This window comes from Sitophilus oryzae, unplaced genomic scaffold (genome assembly GCF_002938485.1).
Source record: "Sitophilus oryzae breed Bouriz unplaced genomic scaffold, Soryzae_2.0 scaffold_1507_pilon_pilon, whole genome shotgun sequence".
NCBI classification, from domain to species: domain Eukaryota; kingdom Metazoa; phylum Arthropoda; class Insecta; order Coleoptera; family Curculionidae; genus Sitophilus; species Sitophilus oryzae.
Genome location: NW_022146178.1, coordinates 1,942,614 through 1,967,299, shown reverse-complemented (window position 1 = coordinate 1,967,299; position 24,686 = coordinate 1,942,614). Strand labels below are relative to the sequence as shown.

General features: G+C 31.8%; 1 protein-coding gene across 1 annotated transcript in view; it reads right to left on the bottom strand.

Moving 5' to 3' along the window:
* The window catches only part of LOC115878283 (protein timeless homolog), a 469,464-nt gene that overhangs the window by 345,974 nt on the left and 98,804 nt on the right, over positions 1-24,686 (bottom strand). The window contains exon 9 of the mRNA XM_030894737.1: positions 22,430-22,510. Coding sequence (XP_030750597.1) covers positions 22,430-22,510 — 81 coding nt within the window. The remainder of the gene's footprint in view (positions 1-22,429; positions 22,511-24,686) is intronic.

The following is a 24,686-nucleotide window of genomic DNA, read 5'->3' as shown; positions in this document are numbered from 1 at the left end:
GTACCATGAATCAGCCTTTATTATAATTTTCTTCCAAGTGCTTCTAGCAATTCGAATGAAATTTTGAGGGTAAAAGTTACTAAAAGTGCGACATATTTTAATACTAAAAAAGGTCGACATATTCATATGGGTTATCACTCGAATAATTTTCTAAAAAAAATGGTCAAGTGCGAGTCGGACTCGCGCACGAAGGGTTCCGTACCATTCATTATCTATACAACATTAGACCACTATATTATTATAAACTTTTTGTCCAATTTAGCTGAAATTTTGAATGCTTCAAAATAAGTAATTTAAAAAAAAATGAAGAAGCACATCTACTAAAAATTGTATTAATCAATAATAAATATGTAAAAAGTAAAAATAAATATGTAAAATTAAAAAAAAAACGATTAAAAAAAAGTCGCCTTGACTAGGATTCGAACCTGCCTTACTACGGCTCCAACGTCATCGCAGCGTAAAGTCCTAACGCTTAAAACCACGTAATACCGAGGACTTGAAAGATCTCTATAAAATTTTACTCAAAAGATAATTTTAGTAAAAGTACTTTTTTACTTGTAAACATTTATTTAATTTGTCAGTATTTGTTCTATAGCGACAAATACAGATGCAACATCTGGTAAAATCTAACTGTCTATAGCTATAACGGTCTATGCAGATAGACCTTTTGGTTAGATTTGACGGATCAAGTGGATGAAGAAAGTCTTAGTAATAGGGTTCCCGTTTTTACCCTTTGGGTACGGAAACCTAAAAATTAACCTGCCATTTTGTAGAGGAAAAAAAAGTAACACAATGACAAATTGGACAATAATTTTCGTCTATTAGTTCCATTAATCCTAAAATTATAGAAAAAAAAATCGAATTAATTAATATGGAAATTAATAAGACATCAAATAAAGATTTTATTTTTACGAACCGTAGGTCGAAGGAATTTACTTTTTACCAGTTAATGAATTAGGTGAATTAGGCAGGTCCCAGTTATTAATTCGAAAATATAGTTTTCATCTTAGTATAATCAACACTGGCTAATTATTCTTAGTTTTATTGGGCTCTATCTTCTTATTAAAGTGCCTTCTCTATTCAGTGAAGATCGGCAACAACCATGGCAAATTCCTCTCTATTTTTCGCTCTTCTCAGCAAAGTATGTGAGTCCAGGCCTGTCCAATCTCTAATGTTCTTCAGCCAGGAGCATTGCTGCCGCCCAATCCGCGCTTTCCCTCAATTTTACCCTCGATGATGAGCTGAAGGAATTCATACTTGCTATGTCTCATGATATGGCCCAAATAGGCTGCTTTCCTCTTTTTTATTATGTCGAGGAGTTCTCGGTCCTTGTTCATTTGGTTTAGAACTCGTTCATTGGGTTCTATAATGCTCGAGAATTAATTTTTGGGAAACGATCCTGGAGAACAAATGAAAGTACGAGAGAACGAGAATAAATAAGAGCAAAAACAATCAAAATATCGAGAATCTATAATTAGCGCATGGAAAATAATTGGGATAATAATTTTGAGAACATTTAAATAAGATACGACACTGGTTTGAAAAGGACGCTCAATCGCTTTCTGAATTTAGAGCAGGCAGAATTAGTCTGGTTACTTAACTTTCCACAGATGGAATCACACATTTTTTGTATATGGAAAGGCTTTGTCGCGGCTACGTGCGAGGTCCATATGTATGCCCCACGTTGGGCGCCAAAATATCTTATCACGCATTTGCATCAAATCCTCGGAAGATTTCTTTCTTTCAAAATATAAATAGGTAGAAAAATTAACTACAATATAATTCACTTTCATTCAGTGTATTTATTATAAATAGAGAGGAGTATATATATATATATATATATATATATATATATATATATATATATATATATATATAGCAGTATAGGTATATATATATATATATATATATATATATATATATATATATATATATATATATATACTTTTATTTCATTTTTAAAAGGAAGTAAGTCCCGCATCGCAAGATAGCGGCCTGCGTGCAATGGTAGTACTTTCGTACCAACACAGCGTGAGATTAATTTCTATATTAGCAGTTCAAGGCAAGAAACTCTTATATAATTTTATTATATACCTAAAAACTGCTAGAAATTTATTTTCCATTATATAATTTCGGCTAGCCGAAAAAAGCCTTTATTTACTATCGATAGTTGTGCCTCGGTGGTACAAAAGTACTACCATTGCATGCAGATGCGGGACTTAATATCTTACCGATACTTTACGACAAATCGTGTTTATATACTCTGCGCTGTGCTCGACATATTGTGGAAACGACCCAAGCTCACCTGATGATGGGGTAGGGCCCCGAAACCGGTAGTGAGAGCAGGTTAATCCACATTATGTCGAACACAGCGTGGAATTAATTTCTATATTAGCAGTTCAAGGCAAGAAACTCTTATATAATTTTATAATATATAACTTATTATAAATACTAACCGCAATTATATCAAAATTCTAACATGGAGTTATTTTCAATATTTTAATTTACTCTCTTGAAAACATGCATGCTGCTAAGCTAGCAAATACCAGAAAATTACCACCGAGTTATCAACTAACCACAGCACAGGTCGCATATGCAGGAATTAACTCTACTAGTAATTGAGACATGCCGCTGTTATTAAGCCCTGGTAAACTTGGACGATAAATTTGAAAAGATTTAAACTTTTCCGGTTGCGAAAGATAATCCGTTTTGAAATAATGTAACGGTTGCATTATTACAGATTCCTGCAAAGGCTTCCTGCCGGTGGTAGCCGCGAAAACTTATACAAATTCCTTTTATCAACATTCCCTTTGTCGCGGAAAAAGGACTTAATGTAGATCCCGTGTTGTTTGAGAATGCAAGTCATACTTTTCCGAAGTCTGCCTTTTAAAAAAGGAAATTCGTGCAAGGATTAATTTCTGAACCAGTGGCGTCGATTTTGAGTCTTTTGGTTTAAATATTGTTCAGGATTTTTGCTATTTAAATTAGTTTTAAATTTGAGTATAGAGAGAAGAAACGATGAATTATTTGATGAAGTATTAAAAGTATCAAAAACATCTATGATACAAAATTATATTTTCATTGATGATTATATTAAGCAACAATCATCTTGACAGATTACTGTAGGTTAATATATAAAAGCATCATATTCAAAATAAGGGTTCGGCATTTAACGTTTTATGTAAAACTGGCTAGGTATTTTTACACAAATAAAGAAGGAAATTAAAGATAAAGGATTATACTTTATCCATATTGTAGGACGATTTTAGAAAACTTCTTTATTTTTAAAATTTTGATGGCCAAACATCAACAAAATATTCCTTATGTTTGGACTAAATTTTCACGAAAATAAAGATATAATTTAAAATTCCGTTACAATACGGAAATAAATTGATGTTTTGTGATTACAGTGATATATAATTTATATGGTTTTGTAACAAATTGCTCTCTATTTGATGGCAAATTCTGAAGCTCTGCAAACTTTAATCAGGCCTTAATTAAAGCACGTGTGTTTGGAATTTTGGGTGTGGCTAAATACGACAGGATCGGGCTAAGCCTTAGGCAGATTTCTGAAATATAATATATATTTCTTTTGGCTACACACCCTCCTTACCCAACCCCTGAGAGCGACCCGAAAGTACAGCGTAATAGACTCTTAAAAGTGTATATTATAATTGAAAGCACTAATTTATTTTTAAGTTTGACGTTCTGAATTTGTGTTAATATATAAAATATATTTTAAAAATAGTATAAGAACATTTCATGACATAAAATACGTTATTAAAATAGATTTCCTCAGAAACATAAAGTTCCTCTGGCGCGCATACAAATACAGAAGATATAAATCTCTTGCCTTATCTAGGGATCTACTTTATTATACATATATTCTAGAAATCTAAAATGTGTTTACTTTCATACACTACTGCTAGTATACGAGCATTGTTTAAAGTAACATGACAGCGTTGTAGGCTTTTCGGAATATAATATCAGCGAGTTAAATTAACTTTTCTTTGAGCTGGTCATATTACATGGAAACAGATGTAATATAGTAGGATATAAGATTTTATTTTTCTCGAAATGTATTATAATAAGTTTTATATAACTACGATTCTCATACTAAAACTCTATTACAATTAGAGGTGTGTAGTTCGTGAACGAACTAGTTCCAATGAACTATTCCGACCCCGGAATGAAAGGAACTAGTTCCTGGTTTCTCAAAGGACTAGTTTCTCAGGACCTATTCCGGGATCGAGACTGTGTCCGATATAGAATAATATGCGACGGTGACGGATCGGCTAGCGCGCGTAGCCCGATGGTAGGCAGGAGTGGGGAGTGCCAGACGTACGTTTCGGATCATGACCTAGAGGAACTAAACTAAATAAAAGACTAGTTTACGTACGAACGGATAGGGCCAGCGCGATCGATGCTAGGCAGGAGTGGGGAGTGCCAGCCTTATGCCGTATGTTATCGGATCCGGACCTAAAGGAACTAGAGGAAATAAATAAAAGAATAGTTTACGTATGGATCAGCCACCGCGATTGATGCTAGGCAGGCGTGGGGAGTACGAGCCGTGTGTTATCGGATCCGGACATAGAGGAACTATTAAAAGACTAGTTCACGGGAATCTATTCAGTCGGCAGATCCGAGATATAATACAAGGCGACGACGGTGGATTCAGCCTTGTCGCTCAAAGCTATTTACAGCAACATTAGAAGAAATCTTCCGTCAACTGGACTGCACTGTTCAATGTGGAGAATATCTTAACCATCTAAGATTCGCCAATAACATAGTCCTAATTGCCAGTAGTCCTGAAGAGCTACAAGCACAAATTAATGAACTAAATACATCCAGCAATAAAGTGGGTCTCAAAATGAATTTAGAAAAAACTAATGTAATGTACAAAGAACTAGTGGAAAAAAAAACAAAAAGCTTGAAGTGAGGAAAAATGCATTTTTTCGTAAAATTGTTGTAATATTTGCTCCAATTGATTTGTGATATAGTTTTTTAATTTTTTTATCTGCTATAAAACTTACCTATATGTTTACATACACAATTATACGTCTCGTTATATCTCCGTACATTATAAAAATTATACAGATCATACTGTGAAAGTTCTGACTGACAACGAAACGCATTAGCAAGCAAGGGGGATGTCAATGTTAGTCGGGAACTATTGTGAACTAAAGACCTAGTTCAAGGAACTATTCCTCTGGAGGAACTAGTACTAAGGAACTAGTTCCTCCCAAGGAACTAGAATTCCCACCTCTAATTACAATTTTAGCGATTTTTTGATATTTTAATATAAATCTTATGTAAAATCAAGTCAGTTATTCTAGTTTATGTCTCTTATCTAATTAAATTACTTTTAGATAAACCGACATTTTACATACCGACAGATATTTAAATTTTTAATTGTTTGTTTTACTGGTGGTATCCTCGGAGGATTACTGAATTAAGCCTCGGACAAAGGTATAAGCATTACTTATCGAACTAAATATCTAAACAGTCGACAGTTGAGCTTAATTTAGCTGGTAAACAATCAGAAAATGTTTGTATAGTTTATATTCTCATTTATTACAGTAATTTTGTAAAATGTGTAATTGTTTTAATTTATTCTTTGGTGAATTCATGTTACGTATTGAAATATGAATATTGTATGTTAAATTAAAAAAATATATTTTAGCACTTATTTTTAGTTTTGTGTTGCTGTTGGTAATAGTTTTGAAAATTCTGTTATTCTAAGAGCTTCCGCATATATCGGTAATACCCCTACACATATATTTGCAGCCTTTTCACTTTCGGAAAGTAAGCAGGAGCAAACAAGGTTATCTTGAGGGGAAAGTTTTATTTATGAGGCAGTCTAGCGTGCAAGCAAGGATTTTCCCTGCACTTTGTTATGTTAATTTCACTTTTTGCCGTTGCGTTTCATTGCAACATATTTAAATATTTTTAAAAAAATTCCTTATTACAGACTTATATCTACCAACTCTTCTGAATTTTTATACATTTTTGGAATCCAATGAATAGAGAACAGGGAGATACTCGAACGCTTTTAGGTGGATTCAGCTGATATCTATTTCTCTATTATTAGACCATCATGTACGTCGACCGCTGAAAAAGTACCTCAAAAAGAACCCGATATAGTTTTTATTTCGGAACGAAGTGATATAAATTAATACTATTTCGGGTAGAGTTGCCAAGCTTACGAAAGTTCCCTAGAAAAGTCCAAGACAAACTTGCGGTCTCTCGCAAAAAGTTCGGTAATGGAAAAGACAATAGGAAGTAGCTAATTCTTGCCGCTGCCGGCAGAAGTTAATTAACCTGTACAAACATACACTCGGTGTTTAACTTCAAGTTACGCCACTAAAATTTCTAATTAGTTCGGTATCAGCGCGACGCGACCATTACCTCCGATATCTCCGGTTACCCCTCGTTTACTCAGCCCGTTTGTTTACAAATACGGGGAGAAGTTTCAATGTCAAAGTTTCCTTCGTATACCCCATGTTCTTTCAAAGTTTTAAATAATAAATGGACACAGGCCTTTGAGTCGAACGGGAAAAAATACAAAATGTCTAAGTGTATTATAAAACTATATTAGTAAAAATATATATTAATAAAAAATACATTTCCAAAATCTTAAAATCGTAAAACGGTCCGCCTTTTATAGATTATAATCCACAGTGAAGCTATTTAAAAAATCGTCTAATTATTTCTTATTTTTGAATAGATTTATATCAAACCATGTTATTATTATATACAGGGTTGTTCAACACATACGACACGGAGTATTGTAGCTAAACGATTAGATTTTTACAAATTGTAACTTTTGGGTTCGTTGAAGGACTATTAGAGCTACAATTTAAAAATATTTTTACAAGATACAGAGTGTCCCAAATAAGTAAAAAATATTATAGTTGTATTTTTTTAAATGGAACACCCTGTATATTATTCTATTTTTAGATTCTACGATTAAAATAAAGGTAAATTTGATTAAGGTTTATCACACTTAAACCTTACCGTTTTTGAAATATTTTCAATTTTATGAAATTGCAGTACAAATTTTAAGGCTTCATTTCTCCAAGGGTATCAAAGTTTTTAATACTAAATATTTACTGAAGATTATTTGTTGATCAGATATTGTGTTGCAATATAAAAAAAAAAAAAAAATTAATAAAAAAAAAATTATTAATAAATTCTACTACCTTATATAGAGTGTCAAAAAATTTATATTAAATAATTACTAGCTTTAAACGGCAATAACTTGTCTAATTTAAATGGAACACCCTGTATATTTTACGTGAATCATATGCACAATTTAATTGTCTATAAAATTGTATTATACCATTTTTTACCCATCTCTTCAAGTTTTCGTAGAAAATGTATTTTCTTATAATTTAGACCTCATTAATCACTATACCCATGGAATATTGACATTTTAGATTATTTTTAAAGATGTAACAAATTTTTAAAGAGTACAGACACTAATATTGTCGATATAGTTCGCTTATTTCATTAAAAAATAAAATAAAAAACTGTTTAAATATTTTTTGTTAAAGAGGACCAATTAATATGATCCCAGTATTCAAACTACATTAATTGACTGTTTACGTTGATTAATAATAATTGCTCCAAAACTTAAAAACTGAATTTTGTGTGTGTATTAGTCGGGGGTGTCTCACTATTGGAATTACGTATATTTTCTTGGCAGTCGCTGGCAGTCATTGGCAGTCTTACGGCAGTCGCCTATAATAATTACATGGCAGTCATAGGCAGTCTTCTTCAGAGGCGTTGGCAGTCGCTTGGCGGTAAAGTGATATTTTGGCAGTACATGTACATTTTCTGCCCAAGTGAGACACCCTTTGGACACAGTGGTAAAAAGTAACACTTTATAAATTTTATTTGATTTTCTGACGAATGCTAATTTATAAAAACAGAGACGATCATTTTCAAAACTTATTATTATATTGATTTCTGAGCCAAATCCACATTTATTTAGAATATTTTATTAATTAAAACAATTTAAAAGTATGTAATTAACTAATTTTTGTTGGGAAATAATGGTGGAATATTTAATTGGTATACCCTTTTACAAAGATTTAAATAGTTTTTTGTATACCAATAGCCTTGCAATATTTACCACCTGTATATTTTGTACATTATAGTGGTAAATGAGGTCTAAATTATAAGAAAATGCATTTTCTACGAAAACTTGAAGAGATAGGTAAAAAATGGTCTAATATAATTTGATAGACAATTAAATTGTACATCTAATTCTCCTAAAATATATAGGGTGTTCCATTTAAATTACACAAGTTATTGTCGTTTAAAGCTAGTAATTATTTAATATAAATTTTTGGACACTCTGTATAAGGTAGTAAAATTTTTATTATTGCTACATAATATCTGATCAATAAATAATCTTAAGTAAATATTTAGTATTAAAAACTTTGATACCCTTGGAGAAATGAAATCTCAAAATTTTTACTGCAATTTCATAAAATTGAAAATATTTCAAAAACGGTAAGTTTTAAGTGTGATAAACCTTAATCAAATTAACCTTTATTTCAATCGTAGAATCCAAAAATAGAATAATATACAGGATGTTCCACTTAAAAAAATACAACTATAATATTTTTTAATTATTTGGGACACTCTGTATCTTGTAAAAATATTTTTAAATTATAGCTCTAATAGTCCTTCAACGAACCCAAAACTTACAATTTGTAAAAATATAATCGTTTAGATACAATACTCCGTGTCGTATGTGGTGAACAACCCTGTATAAAAGTATCTTTTATAGACATCAGGTCAATTAGTAATGTTCTCAGCTCGATATATTGATGATGTTGCCTGATGATGTTGTTTACTCATCAAGCAATACTAGTGTTATATTAATAAATTAAGGCCGCGTAAACAAACATAACATATACAATAATTTTATATACTAATTCATTATAATTAAATTAATAAATTTAATAATAAACATTTTGTAATTATATTCCTGTAGATTGAGTGAAAAGATATGTTCTTAAATATCTACTCTACATATTATAAACGCGTGTTCAAATATTAATTTTGTGGAATATATATCAACATAAAACGAGATGTAATTAACGAAATATCATCGTAACAAAACAGCTATTTTAGAAACGTCTAGGTTTACATATTTCACTGAGATTTATGAAAAAAAATCCTTTGCCTCGAGTACAGATATCGCCACGTTTTGGAAATAGATCAAAACGAACAAAATTGAACGAGGCAACAGGAAATGCCAAAAAAAATCCCCCATGCTCTCCTCACGAGTATTTTTCAGGCGCTTATAAGAATCGAAAGTAGGTTGAGGCAAACCGAAGTGGGTCAAAGCAACTGGAAATAAATCGAAATGCGACCTGGACCTGTTTCGAAGAGTTCTCCGCATAGTGTGTGCTGTTAAGAATTTTAGCGTTGAGTAAAATATATCTAAAGGGAGCCTGCACCTTTTGCTGACAAAACGTCTGATTATAGGATCTCTTGGTGAAGTCCCTAGTTATCTAGGGTCTATAGTCTCTGAAGTAACGTGGTTGACATCTATATCTATCTAGGTATTATTTCTATCTAGTATTCGATGCCTGACTGCTGGCATAATATGTACAGGGACATCATTTTAAGTGTCTCACTCGATTTATAATTTTCCTGTTTGGTATTTAAAGATAATAGAAAAATTTTCTAATGTAATTTTTCGCGAGGATGCCGATTCTCTACGCCAAAATTTTTTAAAACGTCAATTTTGACAGATACGACGCCATCTTAATTTTTTTTAAATGGAAACCCCCACATATTTTAGCATGGTCCGGTAGACATATTTTAGCTAATTTCAAAAATATATAGTTTAGTATACTTTACTCTTACCGTTTTTGGAAAACAGTGGATTTAAAAATGAATTGTTCCAGAATCATTTTAAGTGTGTCACCCAATTTAAAATTTTCCTCTTTTCTATTTTAAGAGAGTAAAAAGATATTTTAATGTGATTTTTTGCGAGGATGCCGATTTTCTACATTAAAATTTTTTAAAACGTCAATTTTGACAGATACGACGCCATCTTGATTTTTTTAAATGGAAACCCCCACATATTTTAGCATGGTCCGGTAGACATATTTTAGCTAATTTCAAAAATATATAGTTTAGTATACTTTACTCTTACCGTTTTTGGAAAACAGTGGATTTAAAAATGAATTGTTCCAGAATCATTTTAAGTGTCTCACCCAATTTAAAATTTTCCTCTTTTCTATTTTAAGATAGTAAAAAGATATTTTAATGTAATTTTTCGCGAGGATGCCGATTTTCTATATTAAAATTTTTTACGTCAATTTTGACAGATACGACGCCATCTTGATTTTTTTTAAATGGAAACCCCCACATATTTTAGCATGGTCCGGTAGACATATTTTAGCTAATTTCAAAAATATATAGTTTAGTATACTTTGCACTTACTGTTTTCGATATACAGTGCATTTAAAAATGAAATCTTTAGAATTATTTTAAGTGACTCATCCAGTTTACAATTTTCGAATTTTAAAATTCTTGAAAATGTCAAATTTGACAATTACGACGCTTAAATTTTTTTATTTATTTATACTTTGATTCTTCTTCAATATGACCTTTACATACAGGGTGATTCCGGAAACTTTGGCAGCATATTTTGCAGATAAAAGTAGGTAAAAAATTCGTATAAATGTCCTAACATGCTTAGTTTCGGAGATACAGGGTGTAGAAGTATCATTTTTATTTCGATTTTTTCCAAATAATTTGTGAAGTAACGTTAATACTTTGATGAAAATTGATGTCTGGGAGATTTTTGATATGAGAAATTTGATTTTGATGTCAATATAAATCCAATTTCTAGGGGGCGCCACATACACGTGTTTTAACTGTTTTGAAGAGTAATAACTTTTCGTCCGTACGTTTGAGTATACGTACTATAAAACTACTGAGTGAAAAAATATTCATTTATAACGATTTTTACGTAAAAAAGGTCTGTTGGTAAAAATCGCTACGAGTAATGGTTTTCGAGATATTTGGAATCGAAATTATCAATACCGGTCATCATTGACATAAATTAAACATGTAGACTAAATAGTTACTAGACTAAAATCATAAATTTTAGAATGAAATCATAAAATTTGATAGGGTTTCCATTTAAAAAAAATCAAGATGGCGTCGTATCTGTCAAAATTGACGTTGTAAAAAATTTTAATGTAGAAAATCGGCATCCTCGCGAAAAATTACATTGAAATATCTTTTTACTATCTTAAAATAGAGAAGAGGAAAATTTTAAATTGGGTGAGACACTTAAAATGATTCTGGAACAATTCATTCTTAAATCCACTGTATATCGAAAACGGTAAGTGCAAAGTATACTAAACTATATATTTTTGAAATTAGCTAAAATACGTCTACCGGACCATGCTAAAATATGTGGGGGTTTCCATTTAAAAAAAATCAAGATGGCGTCGTATCTGTCAAAATTGACGTTTTAAAAAATTTTGGTGTAGAGAATCGGCATCCTCGCAAAAAATTACATTAGGAAATCTTTCTACTATCTTTAAATACCAAACAGGAAAATTATAAATCGAGTGAGACACTTAAAATGATGTCCCTGTACATGACCCAGCAGATAAAAGACGAATACTCAAAATAAGGGAAGATAAAGCTAGATAAACTCACGAAGCTGTAATTTATACTGACAAAAACAACAAAACAAGAATCAAAAATACAGTGCATCAACCTAACATATTACAAATCTACCAATATTAACACAAACAAGGGTTAACTAATACATTAAACAAACAAAAAAGTAAACATAATAATTTCGTTGCCCCTCGTTTATTTATCCTTTCTGTTTACAAATACGAGGCGAAGTTTCAATGTCAAAGTTTCCTTTGTATCCCCATGTTCTTTCCAAGTTTTAAATAATAAATGGACGTTTGATTTCGATATGGCCCTTTGAGTCGAGCGAACGAGAAATTGGCTTTTTTCCAATGTAAATAATGGTGCATTTTTTATAATGTACTTTAGAGGGTACAGGTTAAAATGTACATGTTGATTCAACGGTTGTTGATTTTAAGGGAGGGTGGTTCTCACCTATACAGGGTGAGTCTTAAATATTTTCTCTTTACCGTTTTTCAAATAAGTCTAAATAACCGAGTTATTTTAGTTTCGAAATTTACAAAAAAAAAATATTTTTTGTTAAAATTTTGAAAACCACTGAATATTTTCTGGATATTCTTTCTTATAAATGTAATCTACCACCTATGTTGCTATATTATCAAGAAATTATGTTTTTTAACTGAAAAAATTTCCAAATTTTTTTTCAAAAAATTCGAAATTTTCCGAAAAAATTTTTTCGCGAAAAAAAAATGATAATCGTGTTTCTGGGGTCGAAATATACTAGCCCTAAAAAAAAATGTATAAGTTTACTAGCCCTAAAAAAAACCCTGTATAAGTTTCACTGAAACAGTGTGACCGACTCAGCATTACTGAATGAATAATGAACGTGAGAACACGTTTTCTGTGAAACTCATTAGTACATTGATACCTCTTCAGATATTCTTTTAGCATTAAAATATGTCACACTTACAGTAACTTTTATCCTCAAAATTTCATTCGGTAAAAGCACTTGAAGAAAATTACAATTAACTCCCTGTAGCCACAGAACAAAGCAGAATCGGATCAACCAAGTGCGTCTCAAAAGTGGTACACCCCCTATAACTTTTTTATTTTTTCAGATAATAAAACGATATTTGGTATACGAGTATTAATTAGAATTGATTGACGTATTCAATTGTCTTTGGTCACTTCCTGTTTCACCGGAAATGATTACAACTTCTGATTTTTAAATGATACCCTCGGTATTTTTTACTTTATTCGACAGAAAATTACACTCTGAATAAAATGACATATGTCAACTTTTGACATTTTCGCATATGGTTTATTTGAAATTGTATCAAGACAATTTGACTCGAAATACCAAGTGTGTGGTACCAAATTATTCGTAAAAAAATGCTTTTTCCAAATATGCTAATGAGCCACCTTTAGTCCATTGGGCAAAATTAAGATATGATTAAAAATACGATTTGAGCATCTTTTAACAGGCCAGGACAAGACACGAAAAACATTAGACGATCAAATATATTTTTCCAAGGCTACTTGATTAAAAATTAATGTTTTTAACACTCTAGATAAAAAAAAACCCATGGAAGGATTTTTTTAAGAGAAAATATGTCACATGTCATTCTATTCAGAATAGTCATTTTCTTTCGAATAAAGTAAAAATATACCGACGCGACAGTGGTAATTTATGTCACATACTAAGAAACCAAATCTCGTTTTTTCATCTGAAAAAATAAAAAAGTTATAGGGGGATGACTTTTTTATTTTTGACACTTTTTAGACACAGCCGGTATTTTGATATAAGAAATAAATCTTATTTTTACTCGTAAAATCTCCCCACTAAAGATGGCACATGTTTTTTGAAATATCCTGTATATTGGTTTCTGATCCAAATTAAAAAATGCGGATTGAAAATCGAACTATTAATAAATTCCAAAACCCAATAAGTAAGTAAAAAAATTCACATAAAATCCCAAACCAATGGTTTGTATACATATATTCAATGTTGTAAAAATTCAATCAAATCAAAGTTTCCCCTTTAAGGTCTGCACCAAAAAGAAGATTGAGAACACTACGTTTGTGTGCGGTCCTCCCTTTATCAGTTCAGATATTCCAAAAATATCTCCGTAAAAAAGAGCCCTAAAGTAAAATAACGGTTTGGCTCAAAGCGAAAAACTAATCGCGTATCAGCGAACAATCTGCACCAAATTGCTTTTACCTTTTATCCCTTTATATAAATCTCTCCCTCTTGAAAATTATAGGTCCGAATTTCCTTTTATAATAATTGTTCTACTGTAAACCGTAAAAGAGTCCAGTGTACCGGGGAACAACAAAATTATACTAGAGATGGGTCAAATAATAACGTGTCGGTTGTATCTACTCTAAAATGTTTACACGCTCGATAGCAAAGTCTGTACAATAACAGAATACATAATAGTGACAGATTTTGATCATTTCTAAGTCGTCTGTAGAAATCTTTCCTGACTCATCTATACTACAGCTATACCCCTACGCCACAGGGCACCGTTGTCTTTGTTAAGCATACCGCGCACTTATGCGCAGCGCGGCGCGGCGAAGCGCGGCGAAAAACCGTGCAACGGATTAAATTTGTGTTATATAATGCACGTCCGCTGACTCAAGCGAAGCAACCGCTTGCACCGCGCGCCGAAGCGCCGTTCGTTGCGGAGATAAAGGCTGTAAAAGTTAAATTTCTATTTCATTTTTTTTGAAAATTTTGAACATATTTGGATGAAGATTGGGGTCTGGGTATTTTGTGACATGAGAAATTCGATATCGATATCAGTATGATTATTACTTGTGGAAGGAGCAATCTAAATTTTTATGGAGTATGGTTAATAATACTTACAGTATGTTCCCAGAAGAAAAACTTCTTTATTATTGACATTTTGAGAAAAATGCATAGACAAAAAATGTTGCTTCCTCTACAATGGATTTTGTCGTTTATACTTTCAGAGAAAATTAAAGAGAACATGAAAATATAGTCCTATAAATTAAAACGCGTTTCTATGGCAATATAATCTCGTTTTCCTTCTTTGATAGACTTTTATCGATTGAATTTTAATTAACGCCATATTTCTTGCTGTTTTAAAATATTAAAAAAGCACAAAATTTATTTAGTTAGTTATCAAAAAATATGATAATTTAACAACAGCAAAAAATTTGACGTTCCATCATCTATCAAAGAATGAAATCGAAATTACGTTACCATAGAAATGCCTTCAAAAGTATTTTTAGGAATTTCCAGAGAGAACACTAATAACTAAAGTGAGAGAGACCGATCAACGATAATTTTTGAAGACTGTGTTACTGGCACGGCCTTTGGCGTCTAACCCGAACTATCTGCGCATTATCGATATAGTAGGTTGCATTCATACCTATATACTGGCGCCAAAAATTTAAAATTTGTATATTTGAACCGAATCTTAATCTTTCAAGTTTATAATAAGAAATCTTCGTAGTTTTTTTAGATTATTTTGTTGACAGCGAAAATTTATTATTAGACTTTAAAGCATTAAAACCTATAAATAAAATACTGTGTAGGAACATAATAATTTATTTAACTCCATACTCCTTGACATACTCCAACTCAAGGCTGCAATCTTCAGTATCTTTTTTTATCTAACTTGGTTGGGAGTGAACAGGGAAGCACGGTTGGGAGCTCGCACAGAGTATCAGTAGGTATCCCGTAGGTATTCAATGTTTTTGATAGTCTTTATTCTCTAAAAAGAACCTAGCAGTTGAAGAAAATAATTTGTATACTGGAAATAATACTCAGGTATAAACCTAGTCGGTCCATAGGTATCAGAAAGGAATGTGATGTTTTAAATTAAAAAATTAAATTAGCAATGTACGATTATTATGTGCACTCACTATTACTATTAGGTATGTTAAAATAATTACCGAGATAAAACTTACCTTTAAAGGAAACGTTTTGTCTGGGTCTCAACCACAAAACAAAAATTACAAAAATGCCGAATAATCGTGGAATCTGAAATAATCAATAATGACAATAATCTTCTCTTCTGACAAGTTAAAAGAACAGGCACATTCAGTCAAAAAAATTTATTACTCCAATTTGCTCCGATTATCAACAGATTTTAGTTATCTCCTTCTAGAACTAAGAAATAGAAAAAGCTACTGACAATCTAATTAATCCTGTCAAATGTTTAACTTGCAAACTTGAAAACTTCCGTTTTTGACAGCCTAAACGCTATGCGCGTCTGGGATGCGCGGTGGCAAAATAAACTTGTCTACGAAATGCTCTATTCCACAAGCCCTCTCACTTTAGTTATTAGTTTCTCTCTGGGAATTTCTTACTTTTAAGCTTAATTCAGAACCTCGCAATTAGTGGTTTCAATTAACATAGAAGTTTGTTCCTTTAATTTCAATGTAAGCATTCAGAACGTCAAAATTGGTGGTAGACATTTTCAATTAGTAGAAAAAGTTATCAAACTTTTAACTTTTCCACTAATTATACTTAAAAATTTGCGAAAAATGTCATTTTGGCCTTTGATTATCTTCCGTTAAGAGAAAGTGTGGTTAGAAACCAAAAGTTGATTGTTTTATAAGCTAAATATTAGGCTTTCTCTACGGATACAACTGACTAATGCAAGCTATGATACTAACTTAATTTAAATTGTGTTTTTTTTAAATATTGTGAATGATCAAGTATAAGGTGTAATTGAAACCACTAATTTATTCCACTAATTGCGAGGTTCTAAATGAAGCTTTAGGCAAAAATTCAACTATATTTTCATGTTTTTTTTAATTTTCTCTTGTTGTTTTGCAAAATTTGGAAAAGTATAAACCGGACTTATCATCTTAGAAGAAGCATTTTTTTATGAAGAATGCATTAATCTGAAAACATCAATAATAAAAAAGTTTTATTCCTCTTGTAAAGATAATCCGGGGACATACTGAACCGATGACATGGCCATCTGATTTGAACAAACTTTAAGGAAGATTTTTCACTGGAGAAAACCTCATCACGCTATCTAGCGCATCATTGCTCCAAAATCATCAAATTAGCCCACAGAATTTCTCATTAATTATTTTAATTCCTAATAAATGCTAAAATTTCTAATAGATTTCCAAAATCATTTGGAAAAAAAAGAATAAAATGAAACTATTTTTACACCCTGTATCTCCAAAATGAAAAATTTTAGACATAAATTTATACGGACTTTTGACTTAGTTTTATCAACAGCATATGTGGCCGAGGTTTACAGATTACATATCGGACCACCCTGTATAAAAACTGCTCTGTAATCTATTCAAAATTAAACACTCGAAATTCGCTTTATCACAATTATAACTATGTAAACCGCGAATGTATCTCTTGCCTTAATCTTGTCGGCAAAACTGGGAGGAACGTGCAACTTTATCCGCAACTTACACAACTTATGTTATGCTAACACTTGATGTGGCGGAAAACCATTCACAATACATCCCCCTGCAAACTTTGATCGCTTACTTGGCGCTTTGTAATCTGTTCCGTGTAAGCGCTAAATAAGCAAATGTAATATTTATGCGCATAAAATAACCGTAAATCTTCGAGAAATGCCCGTTTTTACCCTCGCTATTATTTACACGACTCGAAAGAATGTATTGTTTTAACATATGTGAATAATTTTGATAAAAAAGAATGGTATCTGTTAAAGAAATATTGAAATTGCTATACGAATATCAATTGTGATGGGCCATATCTTTTTACGAATATTGTATTTTTTATGATTTAAATATACCCGAATAAAAAGTTGTAAATAAATACAAAACTTAGTGATTATGTACCTGAGTTTCTGTATTTTATTTATAAGGTGTCCGACACGTAGAACACCAGACTACAGTACGTCTGTCCGTTCTGGGGCTACGGGGTATCCGTGAGAAGGGAAACGATATTCTCTCGATGTTTTTCGTAAAAAAATAGACAACGCGTTCCATCAATAAAAAATCTACAATTTTGCAAGTAGCCAATAAAATGAGTGGGCGGAGCGATTTGCGGTGACGTCTCGTCAAGTCGACGTATAAACCCAAGTAGCATTTATCTGACTTCGAACTAAATCTGACCTGAAGCGACGTCAGACTTTGTGCAAATTTAGGTCGGGTGCTGGTGATGCGACCTGTGACGTCGCTTTCCTATTAAAAGCGACGTCGCTGGATCCGAGTCGGTAAATCCAACGATCTGTCGACGTACAAAATAACAACGTACCATTTTTATTAATTTCCCAACGTCGTTCCCACGTTGGCTTGCACGACGTACATATACTTGAACTAGCCCGACGTCTACCCGTTGTCCGAATAGGATACGTCTTACTGATAATCCCTAAAGTAACGTCCAATTATATTTTGTTGTATTTTATGTTCATATTTATAACCTAATTTACCTATCTCTATTTACGTCGGTAAATACAACCCATTAAGTAGCATTTGCAAATATGCATGATGCATATCATGCATCATGAACATAACCTAATAAAAAGTTTTTGTAAACAAACTTAATTTTTTTATTATGCCTAAAAAACACTAAAAAGGCATTTAGACATTCATCTACATTTTACAGAAAGAGGTCGAGGCTTTGGCAAAATAATAATAGTAGTAGTGATGTCTTGCCTCCACCCGTAAATGCTTTTTATCCGGAAGAGATGCTGCATTACACTGGTGCATCTTAATTTCATTTTTTAGCTTAGGAAACCAGCAGACCCCATCCTCCTCTGACATGTGAGGTTAGGCTTAAAAAAGTGGCTGCCCATTTTTTTTAAGGAGAAAACAAAAACTAAAATATAGTTGCACAAATCCACAAATCACTGATAAACAAAGTGAGGTTACGTGGCGTACGTTGGAATTATATACGTCATAATACGATTGCCGGTCTTCCGGTTTGATGACTTCGGTCGTGTGAGACGACTAATGTTGGAGACCCGGTCGGAATTGGTATATTGGTAGTTCATATTAAGTCGGACTCAGAAATCCGCCATTCTTAACACGTATCCGATTGTCAGCCATTTTAAAATCGTTTTTTGTTTTTAAAATTTATATTAACATTTCGATTTCTAGTAGAATAATATCGATAAGGTTGAGTTTGGGGGGAACCACAGTACAGTTTTATGATTAAACCAGCTAGAAAATAAAAAAAAAATTGTGAGTTACTTTTTTATAGATATTTTTATTTCATAAATCTACCTAATTTTGAAAGCGCTCGTTGTTTTCCGGAGTATTTTAATCAAATATATCAAGAAAGTGACTTCCGTTGACAAAACTGATGTCTGGATTAATGATTCAGAATTACTATAATACGAAATTAGATAGGCACTTATAGTTATATTCGAGGAGTGATTATGAATCCATTTGTAATTAGGTAGTTTGGTTAGGTTTTTATGTATTCTTGGTAGCGAATATGAAACCAAAAATAACGTAAGTGCTTAGCGACGAATTTTAAGTAACTAAAATCCAACGTAATATGACGTTGGTAATTGGTAGAATTACATTCCCTATTAGGTCAGATACCGACGTCGAGGCGACCCGAATCTGTATTCCCCATTTAGGTGCAAATAAGGGTCGTCAGGCGGTCGAACCGACGTTGGTACCCGACGTCGGGTTTATTGAACGCGACGTATACCCGACGTTAGATAACGTCCAAATGCTACTTGGGAAATATATTGCTGTTTATTTAAATGTTTTTTGTCCGCATTCCTTTCATAGACACAGATCCAGCAGATGTACTGTACCTGTTTGTGATACTTGTTACTTCAGTTTTCAAAAAGATTTTCATAATATGCCTTGTGTAATAGGGTGGGTAAAAAAATCAACTATTTTTTTTTCACTTTATACTCTGAAGAAACGGTAGGTAGACGCCTCGTCAAATGCACGTAAAATGCAATAATTGTTTGTTTCAATGCACCCAAACATGCTTAGGACTAAAAAAACTAGAAAAAAAAGTTTAAAACATTTCTTTGTTCATAGAAACTCAAATTTGTACAAATTTTCACGAAACTCATAAAATAAATTGGAATTATTCGAATTATAAATCAAAAACTGTTAAAATTGTACATTGAAGTTTGAAAAGAAGAAAGAATTTATTGGGCAAGTCTACAGTAAGATTAGTCATGAGACATGACTAAAACATGACTACCCGTAGACACTCAGTGTTTCTGCCTTCCGGCTTCGTCAATACGGGAGGAATCAGCAACGATGAACTAGCGATTCTGAAAAAAAAACACTGATTGTCGACGGGTAGTCATGTTTTAGTCATGTCTCATGACTAATCTTACTGTAGACTTGCCCAATAAATTCTTTCTTCTTTTTATTATAGTCTCCACGGTAACATCTTTTGTTTATTGAAATTTGAATATATTTTAAACGGTTAATTTAATCGACTAATCAGTAGAGTTGCGCGTATCATAATGATTTTTTGTTAACGAGTTATAGAATTCATAAGAAAAAAGAAATCTGCCTTAAAATAATCAAACTTCAATCTTTAATAACTTTCGAACGGTGAGGTTTACAAAAAAATTGTAAGAGACCTGTATTTGTAAGTACCGAAAAAGTTGTAAGACCAAAAAAATTGGAAGAGAAAAATTGTAAGAATTGTAAGAATTGAAGAGAAAAATTGTAAGAAATTGTAAGAATTGTAGTTCAATTTCCAACAAATATATTGAGACGAGATATTTCAGCAAGTCAGATTTTAAAGAAAAATGATTCAGGAAGATCTTCCGCAAGTACTTGGGCCTACAACATCCTGAGCAATACACTGGCCATTGTATGAGAAGATCATCCGCTACATTACTGGCAAATGCAGTAGTGAACATGACAACGTTAAAAAGACACGGAGGAGGGCGATCTGCAACAGTTGCGAAAGGATATATCGAAGAGTCCATCAACAATAAAATATATTGCGAAAAAGATTCATGGTGCTGTAAATGTTCCAGAACCAGCCGTTGTAATGACAGAGCATATTTCAAATAGTGGAGGGACAGCGTCTGGAGGCATACAAGGTTTTACAATTTCTGAATCTACAAAAAAAATCATTTTCATTTAATGTTAATGTTAATTTAGTGTTAATATAAATAAATAATTGAATTAGTAATTTATGAATAAAGCTTAATAATTTCTATAAAATTATGTGGCTTTGAAGTTATAACACACTAGTGTCTTATAACTTCAAAAACTCACGCGTGTGTTATTATTTATTTTATATGCATGCATATGTTGGAGGACTAAAAAAACTAGAAAAAAAAGTTTAAAATATTTCTTTGTTCATAGAAACTCAAATTTGTAGAAATTTTCCCGAAACTCATAAAATAAATTGGAATTATTCGAATTATAAATCAAAAACTATTAAAATTGTACATTGAAGTTTGAAAAGAAGAAAGAATTTATTGGGCAAGTCTACAGTAAGATTAGTCATGAGACATGACTAAAACATGACTACCCGTAGACACTCAGTGTTTCTGCCCTTCCGGCTTCGTCAATACGGGAGGAATCAGCAACGATGAACTAGCGATTCTGAAAAAAAAAACAAAAAAACACTGATTGTCGACGGGTAGTCATGTTTTAGTCATGTCTCATGACTAATCTTACTGTAGACTTGCCCAATAAATTCTTTCTTCTTTTTATTATAGTCTCCACGGTAACATCTTTTGTTTATTGAAGTTTGAATATATTTTAAACGGTTAATTTAATCGACTAATCAGTAGAGTTGCGGGTATCATAATGATTTTTTGTTAACGAATTATAGAATTCATAAGAAAAAAGAAGTCTGCCTTAAAATAATCAAACTTCAATTTTTAATAACTTTCGAACGGTGAGGTTTACAAAAAAATTGTAAGAGACCTGTATTTGTAAGTACCGAAAAAGTTGTAAGACCAAAAAAATTGGAAGAGAAAAATTGTAAGAATTGTAAGAATTGAAGAGAAAAATTGTAAGAAATTGTAAGAATTGTAGTTCAATTTCCTACAAATATATTGAGACGAGATATTTCAGCAAGTCAGATTTTAAAGAAAAATGATTCAGGAAGATCTTCCGCAAGTACTTGGGCCTACAACATCCTGAGCAATACACTGGCCATTGTATGAGAAGATCATCCGCTACATTACTGGCAACTGGCAGTAGTAAACATGACAACGTTAAAAAGACACGGAGGAAGGCGATCTGCAACAGTTGCGAAAGGATATATCGAAGAGTCCATCAACAATAAAATATATTGCGAAAAAGATTCATGGTGCTGTAAATGTTCCAGAACTAGCCGTTGTAATGACAGAGCATATTTCAAGTAGTGGAGGGACTGCGTCTGGAGGCATACAAGGTTTTACAATTTCTGAATCTACAAAAAAAATCATTTTCATTTAATGTTAATGTTAATTTCAATAAATAACTGAATAATAGTAATTTATGAATAAAGCTTAATAATTTCTATAAGATGATGTGGCTTCGAAGTTATAACTCACGAGTGTGTTATTATTTATTTTATATGCATGTATACATGTGAGTAATGTCTGTATAAGTAGTGGCTATTAGATAAATAAATTTACGATACGATTACGATCCAATATACTTTTATAACACAAAAGTATAATTAGAAATATATGAATACTTTAAGCAATTTATTACCTTTCCTACACCATCGGTTCCAACTATAACAAGAAGAGTTGTTAAATTTGAAATTTTGGCTTCAAAATTTATAGTCCCCAGTTCGCCAGATAGTTTTACGGTGTAACGGCCGACCCCCGACATATTTTAACTCAATAGAACATTGGAAACTTACCTGGCGGCCCGTAACAGACCTATTCCGCTCTCGTATTCCCCATTCCGCAGCTTCCTCTGGATATTTTTCATGGCCTCGGTTCTGCAAAAGAAAAAGAAAACAAAACATAAGATGTTTAGTATGTAGGACGTGTAAAATATACATGAAGCATTACAATCGTGAAATGGCATGAACACAATATTTTATGTATACAAAAAAATCGTTTCGGTTTATTTTATGACTGTGAATAGGATTAAAGAAAAAGGTGTATAAAATATTTCGCAAAATAGAAATATTAAGAAAAAAATCACAAAAAATATTTTTTTTTCAAACGTCACAAAAGTATTAATTTTTGAGACGCGATGTTGATTAAAATTACTTTTTTATATTGCCAAAAAAAAATCATATTAATGCCTAGGCATAACAGTAAAGCACTTCTATGCCCTATGTCATTGCCTGGAAACTTATATGGTGAAATGTTGATAAAATAATTTAGTACAAACTAAAAACACGGTATGTCGCTAGTGGTAGGAAAAATAATTTTTAGAGGTTACTAGTTTATTTGGTTGCCTGTGATATGCATATACAGGGTGTTTCCTAATTAATCTAAAAAACAAAAAATCATTAGAAAACGAATTAAGGTGGGCTCTTAATAAGTATATTTATTTTTTTCTCGACAACCGTTTGATGAACAAGAAAAACTCAAAAGATCCATTTTGTTGAAAAAGGATGGCCAGTAAAGAAAAAAAATATATTTTATTATATAACTTAATTCTCCTGTTAATTTCTGGTAATAGAGATCCAGAGCTGTGTATTAGTTGCCCAAAATATATATAGTCTTCTACTATTTCCAGTGTTGTGTTATTTACTAAAATGTCTTTTCTGTCTACCAGTTCGTTATACATTACTTTAGTTTTTGCTAAATCAATTTGTGACCTACTTTATTTCTGGTTGTATTTCATTCGTTAATTTGTGCTTGTTCTTCTTCAGGACTATTGGCAATTAGGATTGTAATCAGAATCTTAAATGGTTAAGATATTCTCGTCTTTTCTCTCATAAATGTGAAGCAGTCACATCCAAACTTTGTAAATTAAAATAAACAAAAATTATAAATATGAATTTTTCAAATGAAGAAAAGCGTGTAGAATTATTGGTTGAACTTTTCTTGACCATACATTTTCGAGGATACGTTGACCGGTGAATGTTACGTTTTTTAGAGAACGGTTTTCAAGACATGTTAGAAAAGTTAAATTTAATTATAGCGAATTCTTATCTTTCTTGGCTAATTTCACTTAGATTGCATGGTATTCTTATTCTGTTATGATTTATAACTTATAAAAAGTCAGAATATATTACTAAACGGTTCTTTACAATTTACATTACACAAACTAAAACTTAAAAAAGTAATATCACTACATACACTTTAAGTTATTTTAGAAAATGTTAAAAAAATCCGCCATTGTTTTGAGCTGCATCTTTTTAAAACTGAATATCTTTGATTACTACCTTTGATTACTACCTTTGACTACTACCTATTCTCACGGAAGGACCGGTCGACTTAATTAAACTTTTCTCGTACCGCCACTTCAAGTGCCTCTCTTAATTCATAATTTCTTTTGTAAACCTTATTGTTAACTATACCGCATAAGAAATTCTAAAATGGATAGGTCAGGTGATCGAGGAGGCCCATGCAATTTTTAACATTTCTTTCATTATGGGGGTGATGTGTCATAATGAAAGTCATGTTGGAACCACTCTATTGATGTGCGAGATCTACACGCTTTTCTTCATTTGAAAAATTCATATTTACAATTTTTGTTTATTTTAATTTACAAAGTTTGGATGTGAGAGCTTCACATTTCTGAGAGCAACGGCGATTGAACTTGTTTCCATGGCTAATTAAGTAAAATTGTTTAAAAATTATAAGAATTGGCTATAATTCAGTAATTTTTCAAAGAAAAGATATTATAGCTTATATCACTAAAAAGCTTAAAAAATGGCGCCTTTTATGAAGTCATGGCCAACTATGGTTTCCATTTAAAAAAACATATGTTTGTGTCATATGTCAAAAATGACAAGCTTTAGAAAAAAATGGAGGACACAGTCTCATTAAGGATGTGATTATCTACAACTTTTATCTGAAAACTTTTTGTCTAAAATAGCTTATAATGGAATTAGGGACAATTTTTAAAAGAGCCGAAATTTGTTTTTTTCGAAATATCTAGTAAGGCATGAACTTTTTCAAAAATCTGAAAGGCGTATATTTATGACCCCACAA